The sequence below is a fragment of the Aotus nancymaae genome, unplaced genomic scaffold (assembly GCF_030222135.1).
Source record: "Aotus nancymaae isolate 86718 unplaced genomic scaffold, 86718_ANA_hifiasm-v0.15.2.pri h1tg000058l, whole genome shotgun sequence".
Taxonomy (NCBI): Eukaryota; Metazoa; Chordata; class Mammalia; order Primates; family Aotidae; genus Aotus; species Aotus nancymaae.
Window position 1 is genome coordinate 9,608,949 of NW_026988472.1, and position 13,930 is coordinate 9,622,878.

General features: G+C 45.2%; 1 protein-coding gene across 1 annotated transcript; it reads right to left on the reverse strand.

Moving 5' to 3' along the window:
• Nucleotides 1-7,993: 7,993 nt before the first annotated feature.
• Nucleotides 7,994-10,607, reverse strand: USP27X (ubiquitin specific peptidase 27 X-linked). The gene has a single exon (XM_021667561.2). It carries the CDS (start codon nucleotides 10,356-10,358, stop codon nucleotides 9,042-9,044), a length of 1,317 nt encoding a protein of 438 aa, XP_021523236.2. The 5' UTR covers nucleotides 10,359-10,607; the 3' UTR covers nucleotides 7,994-9,041.
• Nucleotides 10,608-13,930: the final 3,323 nt, after the last annotated feature.

Genomic DNA, 13,930 nt, shown 5'->3' on the forward strand with positions numbered 1-13,930 from the left:
TCCTGTCTCTGTGGATTTTTTTATCCCTTTTTATCATTCTGTTGCCCCCCTCTGCTAGTGTGTAAGTTAGGAAGTTGTGCCCTCTGTTTCTATTTTTTAATGGCTACTTCAGAAATAACAATATGCATGATTAACTTACAAAAGTCTAAAATTTGAAGAAAAAATCCTTTACCCTTCTTTAGGATAATTCAATAACTTAAAACTCATATGCTAATGTTGTCTTGTATTTCAAGTCTCGATTGCTTTTTCAAATCCCACTAGCAATGTTTGTGATTGTTTTATACTTCAATATTTATTTACATTTGTCCACGTGTTTACTGTCACCTTTACTTTTCATTCTTTCACCCATCACAGACCTCCTTGGGATAATTTTCCTTCTGCTTTCTACTGAATTTCCCTTAGTGAGGACCTGCTGATGAAGAACTATCTCAATGTTTGTCCGAAAATGTCTCTATTTTACTCTCATCCTCTATAAATATTTTTTCTAGGTATAGAATATTAAGTTAACAGTAATCAATTGAAGATCATTTCACTATTTTCTGATTGTTGAGAAGTCAGCTGTCAGTCTAATTGCTGTTCCATGAAATGAGAGTTCCTCTGGCTTCATTTTCTCTTTTTCTTTGTTTTTCTGCAGTATCTGGGTATAGATTTCTTTTTATTTATCCTACTTGGGATTTGTTGGCCTCCTTAAATGTGTGAATGGATTTCTTTCATTAGGTCTATTAAAATTTGCAACCATTATTATTATTACCATTAATTTTTGAATTATTGAATATTAAGTATATGAATAGTAACTATTCATAATCACACTCTCTTTCTCTCAGATTGTGATCAGTGTATGCTAGATTTTCTCATTATATGCTCCACATCTCTCCTCTCTATCCTATATTTACTATTTCTTTTCTTTCCATGCGGCATTCTTGATCATTTCTTCAGGTTTACCTTCTAGTTTATTAACTCTCTCCTCACTTATGCCCATATTTCTGCCAGATACATTCATTGAGTTGATATTTTTCACTTTTAGAAGTTTTTTCCCCTCCTTCCCCCCAATATGCTATGTCACTTTGTATGGGTTCTTCTCTGCAGATATTTTCAAATTAATAATCTGTTGCTTTAAACATAGTACATATGGTTGTTTCAAATGCGTCTAATAATTCTATGATCTGCAGCCTATGCAAGTTTGTTTCTGTTGTTTTCTTTCCCTGCTGGTTCTAACTCAAGTTACCTTGTTTCCTTATGCAACGATTATTTTAGCCTGCTTTCTGATAATTGTCCATGACAGTTTATTTGTGGGGGTTCCCTGAGGCCTGAGATAGATTTATTCTCCTCCAGAGACTTTGTATTGTTTCTACTGAGCACCTTGGAGTGCTACCTGTCTGGGACCCACCCACAACTAAGTTCATGGTTTGAAGTTCTGTAGCTGACCCAGGCCATGGATAATAGGGGAGTAAATCTGTCTCAGGGCTGGAGTGTGGCTTCATCTTCTCAGGAATAGATTTGTTTAGCCTTCTTTTTAACCCTTTCTTTTTTAGCAAGATATCTCTACTTGGCACCAAGGCAGGCTTCTGTATAGTTCTCTGGGATTATTGGGAACAGAGGCTGCTATTATAACTAAATCTATAATAGGCTTAGTTCTGGATGGCCCTCAGGCTGCAAAGATAGTCCCTTGGGGTCTCAGCTTAATGTGGAGATGGTCTCCTATTAAACTCCTACCTTGGGTTGGTCCTGAGCCTTGCCTTCTTTCCCTCACTTCTGTGTGGCCATTGCATCAAAGCTCAGGTGGGCAGTGAAGCCAAATGCCCTCAAAGCAAATTGGCTTTGATGCCTCTATATTCTGTTTACCTGTTTGGTTACAAGCTTTCATCCAGAAGTTGGCATAGAAGTTTTCCTTTGTCCTCTCAGCTCTTCAGTGCTTTTAACGTAGTTTTGAAAGGTTTTAATTCAACATTTTTTTCATTGCTTCAATAATAAAGCCAAGTCAAACAACTAAGTCTGCTATTGCCAGAACCTAGAAGTCCATACTCTTAAATGTTTAAACATTCATACTTGATTTATCAAGGTCTAAATTCAAGCAATATCTCCACTGTCCTTCCAAACAATACAACAACCTTAGAATGCTTTAAATATGAATAGTGCCCTGCTTTCTTACACGTTAGCTTATTTTTCTTTTTATGAATACATAATAGTTGCACATATTTATGGGGTATGTCCTTCATGTTTTTGTGTTCCAATGTTTTTAGTGCCAGCTTGTTTTAATACTCCCATATTACTTAGAAATATTATTGCCTTATATAACTGATGCTTATTTAGATTTCTCCACATTTACAATTTTTGTTTACTGTTCCTTGCCTCCTATTCACCCCTTCTCTCTACTTTCAAGATCCTCCTTCCTGAAGTATATCTTGTGGTAGTTCTTTATTCTTGTGAGAGACTATTATTGCTAAATTTTCTTAGTTTTGTTTTGTTTTTTGTTTTTCCTGAAAATTTCCTCTTCTCAGTAGCATTTCTTGGGGGTACTAATTCTCCTTATGGGAACTGGTGACTCTCCTTCATTATGTATCATTTATATGCAAGGACTTGATTTTTATTGTTGCTTACTTCTGAGTCCCATCTTCAGCAGATCCTTTCTTTTTCTGTGGGGTTCCATTGCCATGGATCATAAAAATGTATTGCATTTGCTTTTGCTGAGATTTTATAGGTTTCAATGGTTTTGTCTCAACTTTTATTTTAACTTTTCAGCATGTGAAAAACATAGGTGTGGGATTTTTATTTCTCCTTGTGGTTCCAGAGACAACATAAGCTTTTTCATTATTTATTCTCCAACCCCTTTTTAATGGACAAGAGAAACTACTAAAGGCTTTACCTAGAGGTTTCAGCTGCAGCTCCTCTGCCTCTGGTGGACCTGAAGCTGTGTTGTCAGCATCTGCATGGGTATTGAACTCCCAGCTCCAAGTCCCGAGTCCTTAAGGCCTGATATATGGAACCAATACCACACAGGACACTGCAGTATCTGTTTACAATTACTACACTGCCTCTTATTTTTCCTTTTGTTTCCCTAGAGAGTTTGCTTACTGCTTTTTAAAGTTCAGCTAGAGATGTAAATTTTTGTTCTAGTTGAACTAGTGTTAATCTGTGTTGGTAGTGGGAACGAGGCACTAGTCATATCATCTTAGTGTGCTGTGTTGCCAGAAGAAACCATGTTTTATACACACAATTTGGTACCTTTTTATAATTAAGCATTCTTCCTTATCATTTACATCCTCATAAATATCCACTTCTTTAAGTTTCAAAGAAATTAAGTCCCCCCTCAGGACCATCTAGATTGTGAGTGCTCATGAGGCCAGGCCTCTGTAGCTGGCTGGATTACTTTCCAGACAGAACACCATGTCATTTAAATATATCATTCCCCTGGGGTCTAAAATTTTTTACCACAGTGAGTTTCAGCTTTAAAATATTTTAGTAGCAGAACCCTTTCTGCAAGTATTATCTGGAACCCCCAAATATCAAACAAATAAGAGGAGAGCTTCTCTGGTTGAAGTGAGGTTGAGAGTTCTGATCTCACCAACTTACTCTACTCCTTGTTCCATGAAGTGCTCTCCAAGGTGCTCCCTGGGCTATCTTCATAGACTTCTTGGATTTCAGGAAAGTGTGAAAATAAATAGACCAGTGGTTCTCCAAGGGTGATCCCAGAACCAGAAGTATGGGCATCACCTGGGGATGTGTTAGAAATGTAAATTCTCAAGCCCCCATCCCAGATCTACTGAACCAGAAACTCTAGGTATGGGACCCAGCAATCTGCGTGTTTATGAGCCCTCCTGGTACATGAGGACCTCTGATGCATATTAAAATTTGAGAACTTACCAGAATAGTGTATTCAGGAGCTACTGGAACAAGGCTGAAGTATTGCCCAAGATTAACATTTCTTGGGTGCTTAAATTAACCCAAACTTCTCTGTAAGTGTATTTTCCATCCGCCATTTTCTTTTACGTGAGTTACAGACACTCTTGAGACATTTTCTTGTACCTGAGTGAGATTATAGACATCCTCAAGGCAAAGACACAACTTTGTAATGACCTGAGTCCCTCTGAATTGATTCAATATCAGGAGGCTGAGGTGGGAGGATCGCTTGAGCCCAGGAGGTCAAGGCTGCAGTGAGCCATGATTGCACCATTGCACTCCAGCCTGGGTGACAGAGTGAGACCCCATTTCGAAATAAAACAAATAAATAAATAAACAAATCATGGGGACATGTAGGGATTCCTACCTTACTTCATTAGACAGAAATAATAAAGTTCCTCCTAATTTTTCTTGACAAAAAGACTTCAGGTTGATCTCATTTCACAGAGGTCTCCTGAGAGGGTATTATTTTAAAAATAAATAAATAAATAAATAAATTTTTAAAAGACTTGAGGTCTGAAGCTCATAAAATGATTATCGAGCAAATGAAGCCAGACATAAAAGAGTACATGCTGAACAATTGCATTTAGAGAAGGTCTAAAGACAGAAAACACTAATCTCCAGTGAAAGAAGTTAGGATAGGTTTCTTTGAGTTCTGGGGAATGTTTTGTTTCTTGATTTGGATACTGTTTACAGGGATATGTTTACTTTGTAGAAATTCATCAAGTTACATATGATATGGGCACTTTTCCTGTATATTTGATTTACTTCAATACAAGAGTTTAAAAATGGCACTGGATCCGTCACAGCAACAGAAAATGGACTTAAGACAAAAAAAAAGAAAAAGAAAAAAAATGGCACTGGGTCACCTGCAGAGCAAGTGGGTAATGACACTCTGTTGAGTTCTGGGCTACATACTTTCAGAGGATCTGGGCCTTCGTTTCTGGGTGTGAAACATACATTTGGAGGAAACACAGGTTTCTGGTACCAGGTCTACTGCATTCTGAAAATAAGAGTTGCATGGGGACCATTCTGTTTCTTGACTAGAAAAAGGCCTTTTGGTTGATGGCGTCCCTGATCAGAATTCCCTGTGGATAGTGAAGAAGTGAGACAGTTACCAATGTGACCTGTAGGCCAGAGTCAGTTTCAGCTTCTGGTTACTACAGGAAATGGTAAATGGCAGAGCTCTGGATTTCTAATCAAATTATGCCAAGAAATTGTGGGAAGGAATGTGTAATGGGTGACAGGGCAGTAACACATTGTTTGGTACATGGTTCTGAACTGTATGAGTGGTTAAAGCCCCTAGTTGTGAGTACCCATATTTCACCTGTGCCCTTCTGAGTCCAGATCACAAATCTACATACAAGCCAAGTCTCCCAGTCCTACCAGTTGGTGGGTGTAAATGAAGTCTCTGCTAAAGAATTAGCTTAGCTGGGCATGGTGGCTCATACCTGTAATCCCAGCGCTTTGGGAGGGCAAGGCAGGCGGATCACCTGAAGCCAGGAGTTTGAGACCAGCCTGGCCACCGTGGTGAAACCCCATCTCTACTAAAAATACAAAAAATTAGCTGGGCATGGTGGCAGGTGCCTGTAATCCCAGCTACTCAGGAGGCTGAGGCAGGAGAATTAATTACTTGAACCCAGGAAGCGGAGGTTGCAGTGAGGCGAGATCATGCCATTGCACTGCACTCCTGCCTGGGTGACAGAGCGAGAGTCTATCTCCAAAAAAAAAAAAAAAAAATTAGCTTAAATTTCACCAGTTCTTGCCCATCTGCTCATCTAGGAACTCCAGCCCATATGAAAAATAACCCATTTGTGTTTGCAAGTCCCAAGTAGGTCACAAACCAATCTGTTTTCACCATCTTCCATGTTCTTCCTTACTTATTATGGGCTCCTATCTTTGTGTACATTGACCATGAAGCTGTTTAAGAACTAGTTACCCCTTCCCTCCCCACCTCAGCCACTGCTGTATTTGTGCCCACTGTGGAAATATTGGTGAAAGTGCCAAGGGTACTACATCCTGATATCCCTAAAGGCCCTGATTGTGGAGGTGCCTGACCATGTGCCAGACGTTCTCAAACATACGTGGATCTCAGTTTCAGCTCAAGGTTAACACATACCTGCTAAATACATGATGCCTTGGGTCCCACGGTGGTATGATCTGAAGGCAGGCCCTGGCTACTGTTACATCCTATGGCTCAATTTGGGGATTAGTGACTGGTAGAGGCATAGGGCTGGCTTTGAATGGCTGCCTTGTTGCTAAGGGACAATGCTGTTTTCCAGATAGAGGAGGTGTGAGGTTCAATTAGGAAGTGCCGGGCACAGCTGCTCCCTCTGGCGGTCTGTGCCTTCCATCAGCGGAGACCGGGAGGTCAGCTTCAGCAATCTCGCATCGTTCATAGCTCTCAGTGAGTTCCTCTTAGAACTACTATTGAGTGCAGGGTATTTAAAAGCATTTTCTGTATCGGACAAACCCAAAATGAGGAATGCGCTGTTAAAAATGTGAATGCCATACGAGATGAAGAAAGGTTGTGGAAATCTTCCAGATTAAAGGAGGCTAAAGAGAGATAACAACTAAATGCAGTATCTCACCCTAGACCAGATCCTGCAATAGAGTGGGAAAATGCTATAAAGGACATTACTGGGTCAACAGACAAAATTGAAATACAAATGGTAGATTAAAGTATTGTATCAATGTTAAATTTTCTAAAGCTCTACTGTAGTGATGTGGGGATATGCCTATTCTTAGGAAATGCACACTGACATATTTAGGCATGAAAGGCCATAATATATGTCATTAATTTATCTTCATACGGTTCAAAAATATACACACCCCATTTATAAAAGATTGCACATGTGCAAATGATAATAAAAATAAGGTAAAATTCTCAACAGGTAAATCTGGTAAAGACCATACAGATGCTCTTTATACTATTTTTTTAAATAATTTTTCTGTAAGTTTGAAATGATTTACAAATAAAAATGTTTAAAATGTTAAAGGTCAGTTTCTGTGCAAGCAGTCAGGATCTGGTGGCACAGGCCTGCCTGAACTATTCCCCTGGCAGAGATGAAGAATGAGGACATGGCTGTGTCCTACCAGGTAGGGCTACCAGACCCATCCCAAAAGGTAGTCAGACACCCTGCATGAAGTTGCCAAGTGCCATTTAAAGCCACCCATCTCTTGATCTCCCCCATCCTATAAGACACCAAAAATAATAACTTTTTACATTTTCTCCTGAAAATTATGAGTCCTGGGTGTTAATGAAATCTTGGTTATGAAAGGAAGGTGTATTGGTTCATTAACTCATCCATCCATTCATGCATTCATTCATTCAGTAAATGTTTTGAATACCTACTTACCATGTGATAGGAGCTAAGGGACTGACAATGCAGCCCAAGGTACAAGAGGAGACACGACTCCTGTCCTAAAAAAGCCTATGAGATAGTTGTGATGCACCCATAGCCACATAAACATATATTTCCAAATGAGTTGACCATGAAGTAGACTTGGGAAGCCATGGAGAGCTTAGACTTTTACCAGAGCCAGTGGATCCAAGCCTCATGGATCTGATACATGTTCAATTCCCTCCCCCCCAGGATTTTCTATGTAATAATTGCTTTTGTACCTGATGCTGATGAGAGAAGGACTCATAGTGCTTACCCCATCCTGGGTTCATCCTATCTGTTTTGGCTTAGCTCTCTGCCGGCTGCTCTGCCCTGTCAGGATAAGGGAAGGGGCCAAAAACCCACTCTATCAATATCCCTGGGCTGATGGGCCAGTGAACTTTGGAAAACAGTCTTTCTACTGATCTGTGCCAGTGAGTAAACATAGTAACTGAACCCATAATGTTTTTAGAAGACGAAGACCACCAAATTCTCTCATGTACAAGGCTGGCAGCCTCCTGGCCATAAGAGTCCCATCACTGGGATCTGAATCATGAAAGCAATATGACTGTCCTCCAAAAGGACAGAATAATGACCTTATGGGACAGTTGTGGGTCTTCCCACCCCCAATCCCAGGTGGCACCCACTGTGATGCCCTGTACTCAAGGGACAAAAGTGGAGTTCATTGGCTTGGTGCTCTAAATAGACAGCATCGGGGAGGGAGTTGTGAAGAGTGTGTGACTGCATGTGACATGATGTGTGTCCCTTCTGTCCAGGGGTTTCAGGTGGGACTGACCCCCACCTCTGATGCCTTCTGGGCCTGGTCCAAAAAAGTTTCAGGTTTGGATCCAACAAACGTTTACTGAATCCCTACAAAGTTCCAAGCCTTTTACTTTATACTTTGACACATTTTTATATCATTTAATCTTTAACAATAACCCTTTAAGGTAGGAATTATCTGCATTTTACAGATGATAAAACAATCGCAAAGAGATTCATTGATTTGCTCAAGTATATCATACAGCTTTTTTTTTTTTTTTTTTAAACACACACACTATACTCTTAGCTGAGGCCTGTCTGCATTGGTTGCTTATCTTACAGCATTTCTTGTCTTCTCTACTTTTGGAGCAACTGCTCCCCTTATACAAGCCCCCTTATTTCCTCTCCTTTTCACTAGCCCAGGTGGGCTTTTCTTGTTTTAATACTGCATTTAATAGCACAAAAAATCACGAATACAAAGAAACTGGCAAAGGTGTTTGTCAATGATATCCCTGCCTCCTCCACTTTTCTGCTTTCATACCCATATATGTAATGGGCTACATTTTTTAGAAACTTTTCTTTTCCCCCCCAAACATATAACTGTTATGTGATTGGTCAATTGAAGCTGAAACACCCATGGAGAAAGATGTTTTACGGTTACAAGGGCACACCCCCCCACGCCACCCCCCACCCCCCACACTTTCCCACACAACCTTTTGGAGGAATATAGGATATGTACCAGTGTCAGCATTTTCCTGCTCCTGCCTTCCTCACCCAGAGCATTTCTGCCATTTAATTTCCCTTTCATCAACTGCTTAGACTAGAGCCTCTTCTCCCTCCCCTTCTATTTCTCTTCAAATCAGGACCTTTTGGACACTGGGTACTGTTCAATTCTTACTCTGTCAGGCCCATGGGCCATGGTCAAGTAGGTCCTTTAGATCTCGATGCCAGTTGTAGTGTTGGTGTCATCATCTTTCATTGCAGGTAGGTCTGTGTGTCACTTCAGTAGGCTTGTGTATTCATTTCTTTCACTTTTTCTGACTCATGTTCCAGCACCTGTTTGTGATAGAACAGTAAATACCCTTCACTGTCCAGTACGTCCTTAATACTGGCCTTAGTGATGACGGCATCATCACACTTGAACCACTGGTCCTTGTGGTGCCGGATGAAGCTGGTATAGTGGCCACTCTCCAAGGTTCCTTGGTGATTAACCACAGCAAACAAGGAATACTTATTTTCGTTGTTTCCACTATTGGTTGGCAGCTGCAATTGTCCATTCATTCTGCTCTCTTTACTTGAGGCCATAAACGGTGTCATATCTAGCTCCAGAGGAAAGGAAATGTATGTAGTGATCTTGCGCCTCTGTTTCGCTGAATGTTCAAACCGTTTGAAATGAAAACAGGCAACGACAGGTAATTTATTCATCGTGAGCTGTTTGGTAGATTCCTGGTAGCTTTGGCAACTACCACATTTGATTTTGGCACTGCTTCCTAAGTGCTCTGGCCTCGTAAACCTCCGCAAGCAGTCCGTGAGGGTGGTGATTCCTGGTATGTGGCTTTCCCCGTTCACACTGCTCTCCCTCCCTGGGCTCATGGGCCAGAAGGAGGTGCAAGAACCAGGCAAGTCCAAACTAATGTCCCAGCATGGGTCTATCGTGGTGGAGACGCCATGGCAGGCTTGACAGGTGACATCAGACTGCAGGCCACCTGTGAAGATTTGGTCTATGATGCAGTTACAGTGGTTGGGATTGTTGGCCGCCTTCCCGACCTCATCGCCTTTGCAGTGCCTGTGCAGGACATCTAACGCCGCAATGAGGAACTCGTGGGCATCCTGTTGCCTGTACCCTGCTAAATGGCGGGCATGTATCCATACCAGGTGCAGTAACTTATAGGGCACATGAGGAGACGGGTTTCCAGAATACAACTCGCGAAACAGCGACGACATCTCACAGACCAGACACAACTCGGGACTCGGCATCTCACATCGGTGCCTGTCAGAGAGGAAGAAATCTCTCAGTATCGGCGTGTGGGTGAGGGCCTGGACAATGCAGTTCATAAAGCACGTGTTGCCAAGATTGATGAGTCCTCTTAAACCAATCGTAAAGCTGGAGGTGATTCTTCTTCTCCTCGGGTTGTGCCCTAGCAGTTCTAATTCTGGTTTGGTTGTTTCCCAGGTTGGGAATTTCTCACCGAGGCCTGGCACTGAACATTGCTGGTGAGAAACCTCTGTTGAGGTGGAGGCTTGTAATTTCAAAGCTTCTCCTTGCTCTTCTTTGGCAATTTGCTCAATGTCTTTGTCATATACATAGTCCTTACACATAAAGCAGTATATACCTCCGTAATACAGGTCTACAGCTAAGTTGTGTTGTTTCGTCTCGGCGTGCTCGTGAATGTGTTTCTCCGTGAAGCAGCCAAAGAAGACACAGGAAAGGCAAGAGTGGAGTCTGTTCAAATGGGTGCCACACACATGGCAGATGCACGACTTTGCCTTGCTTTTCCTGGTCTCTGGGGTTCCACACCACACGAAGCACTGGTAGATAACCCGCAGTTCCTGCCTCCAGTTCTCTCCCACCTTAAAGCTGTTCACGTGGGAACAGCCTGGTGGCCCCACGGCAAAATCCACATCCAGGCATCCGCCCCCAGGGCCGCGCCGGGGCCGGGGCCGGGGCGGGGGCCGGGGCCTAGGCTGCGGCGGGGTACGGAGCCGGGTCTGGGGCCGGGGCCGGGGTCGGCGGCGCGGGGCACGACTGCGACGCGGAGAGGGATCGGGGGGCCGCGGTGGGTCGGAGGGAAGGGTGGGGGGAGGAACCTCGTCGCTGCTGCCGCCACCGCCGCTCCGCGCTGGGTTCTCATCCTCCAGCTCCTGCTTCGGCTCCTGCTCCGCCTCCCGGATCGGCTCGGGTTCGGGCTCCAGCTTGAGCTCAGCTCGGCGGCCTGGACCCTCCGCCGTCTCCACCTTACCCGCCGTCTCCACCTTCTCGGTGGCGTCCACCTTCCCCGCTGCCTCCACCTTCCCCGCCGCCTCCGCCTTCCCCTCCACCTTCGCCTCCGCCTCCACCTTCCTCTCCGCCTTCTCCGCCGTCTCCGCCGTCTCCGCCTCCTCTACCTCCTCCGCCTCCTCTGGCAGCGGCTCCTCCCCCTGCTCGCCGGGCTCGGGCGGCCACTGGGCGTGGCGGCGCGGGGGCCACGCAGACCTGTGGTGTCCCCCGCCCGGCCTGAGGGAGCGCGGTGGCTGTGGCAGCTGGACCCAAAAGGGACTTTCACTGAAGGAGGCAGCGGCGGAAGCAGGCGACGCCCCCGGGAATCCTCCCGCCGAAGCCCCCTAGTGGAGGCTGCTTCTGCAGCCAGGCCCCGTTTCCTTTAATTCAATATTTCCCAAACTTGCTTGTTCACGAGAATCACGTGGGGAGCGTGTTAAAATTACAGATACCTCGGCTCCACCCGCAGGCCTACTGAATCAGAATCTCGAAGGGAGCTACTCCGGAACCTGTATCTCTAACTAGGGCCCCAGAGGCTGCTTATGATCAGGCAAGTTTGGGAAACACAGCTCTAATTCATTGAGACTGGCGGGAAGGGGGGCGGGGACCGCGCAGTCTCTTTAAGGAGCTTCCAGCTCTCGGCTCCAATCGCTGCTCTGACCCCCTTCATCGTCTCCTCCCCTCTCCTCGTCTTTCCCGGGTCTACGCAGGCTTCCCTCAGCCACTGCCGGGCCAGGCGCCGAGCGAGTGCCAAGTCCAGAAATGTTTCTGAGGCCGTGAGATATCCCCTCTGAGGGGGGTCCTGAGGAGCGCAGGCAGAAGCCGTGACAGGCCATCATTTCGGCAGCCGAGCCTGCCTCCAGCCCCGTCCCAGTCTCCCCTCCCACCCCAGGTCTTGCCCTTCCCGAAAAGGCTGAAGCTCCAGCTGCAGTTCTGGGGAGGCCTGGACCCCAGCTCCGGAGGGTCCGGGCTCCCAAGGCTGCTGGGCGAGGAGAGGCACGTCCCTGGCCCATCTTATCAGCGCTCTGCAGAGTCTGGGCCCGATCCTTGCTTACTCCTGGGCTCCCAGGGCCATGGGTGGGTTGATGGCTTGACAGCCGGCCTCCTGGTCCAGCGGATGCTAAGCAGCCCGGGGGCACAATCCAGCTTTTCTCTCCAAGGCCAGCAGGAGGGGCGACACACGACAAGGCCATCCCTACAGCTGGCACCTCCCCTACAGCTGAGAGGGGCCTAAACTACAGGACACAATCCCAAGACCCTTAGGCCCTGGCAGCATCACTGGGTGGGCAGCAGGTGGAAGTGGAAGGAAGTCTGTGGAGCTGCCAGCAGGGAGAGGGGGTCGAGCACGGGGCTGAGGGGCCTCTGGGAACCCCTGTGCCAAGGGGCTGCTGGCACTGGGCAGCAGCACCCCAAAGCCCATGAGGAGTGTGCCCAGAGTGAGTGACTCAGATCTTGGGCATAGCTCGGGGGTGTCATGCTGTAGCTGCTGGTCCCAGAGAGTGCAGACCATGGCAGGCATCAGGACATAGATAGGAAGAGAGAGAGTGTTCTAGGAAGAGCCCAGTCCCCAAGTCCTGGTGGTGGCTGGCCATGGCCTAGTGCACGCTGTCTGGCTTATGTGGCTGTGCTACCTGACTACACCCTATAGCAACATTCTCCTTGCTCGCCACTGGACATCAAACCTCCACCTAGCCCCTTCTTCCAGGAAGGGGACAGGGAGACCTCCTAGGATTAGCAGCAGGAGTTGGTCCTCAGGAATCAGGAGCCCTTGAAAGGACGATGCCTGGTTCCTATACAGCTGAGGATCGCCCTGGGCCCTGCCCTTCCTGAGTCAGCTCTTGCTTCAATTCCTTGAAGCACCCTAGCATCCTTTCAATAAATGCCTGCCCTTTGTGGCCTGCAACCAGAGGAACTGCAACTAGTACACTAACTGAAGAAATCCTGCTGCTGCTGCTGCTGCTGCTAAACACAACCAAGGTCATAGAAGAGGGGGTGGAGGATACTCTCATCCCACCTCCAGATTGACAACAAAAAGATCTAAAAACCTCTGTGTACCTGGGACTATCTACCATTGAAGATTAGCCACGGTAACTTGTTGACTTAGTGATGAACTTCCTGCAGAAGCCCATAGGTCCACCTGGACTCTGCCCAGGCCAGCATGTTCTGAAAATGGAGGGCTCTGTCACCATTCACTCAACAAATGTTTATTCTGCACTGACCAAGGGCCAGATGTACTAAGAGCTGTGGACACAGCACTCCAACTTACCCCAGGCTACTGAAATCAGGGATGGCTTCTGCAGAAGACACACTAAGGAAAGTCCATGTCATTAGCAGAGAAGAGGCACCAGAAACAAAAAATCAAAAACAAAAAAATACCAGAAACAGTTTGACATTTGATTTTTTTTAAAGTAGTCCTCGTGGGAAAATCAGAACTTTGTTGTACTTCCTTACATTCATTTCCTGATTACATGATGCTTTTGTTTTGAATTACGTGTGGAGGGTGTCACCAAAATCTTTAGATGCTTTGTGCTTATGTGGATCTGGACCCAACCCCAGGCAAATGTTACCATTTCTGCCTCACAAGGATCTGACAGAATGCAGACCATAGAGGCTATCCTTAGGAGAGACAGCTCCTCTTCGCAGTAGGTACACCTAGGTGATAAATCCAACTCTGACCACAAGGTGGCAAAACAGTAAATGACAATTCCTTATATATTTTTGTATGTTTATATAAAACTATTGGTTTATATAAAATACTCGCTAAAAATATTTAGAAAAACGTGTGCTCCTTCACACATTTTTGGGTTATCTGACATTTTGCATCATAAATGTCAATTGGCTATAATGTAATTTGTGACAAATGTTAATATTCAAAAATAAAACTTATGCCACTGTCACTATGTTCACATGAATC

Excerpts from the sequence above, each read along its gene's own strand:
- USP27X (XM_021667561.2), bottom strand. The coding sequence starts at position 10,358 with ATGTGTAAGGACTATGTATATGACAAAGACATTGAGCAAATTGCCAAA.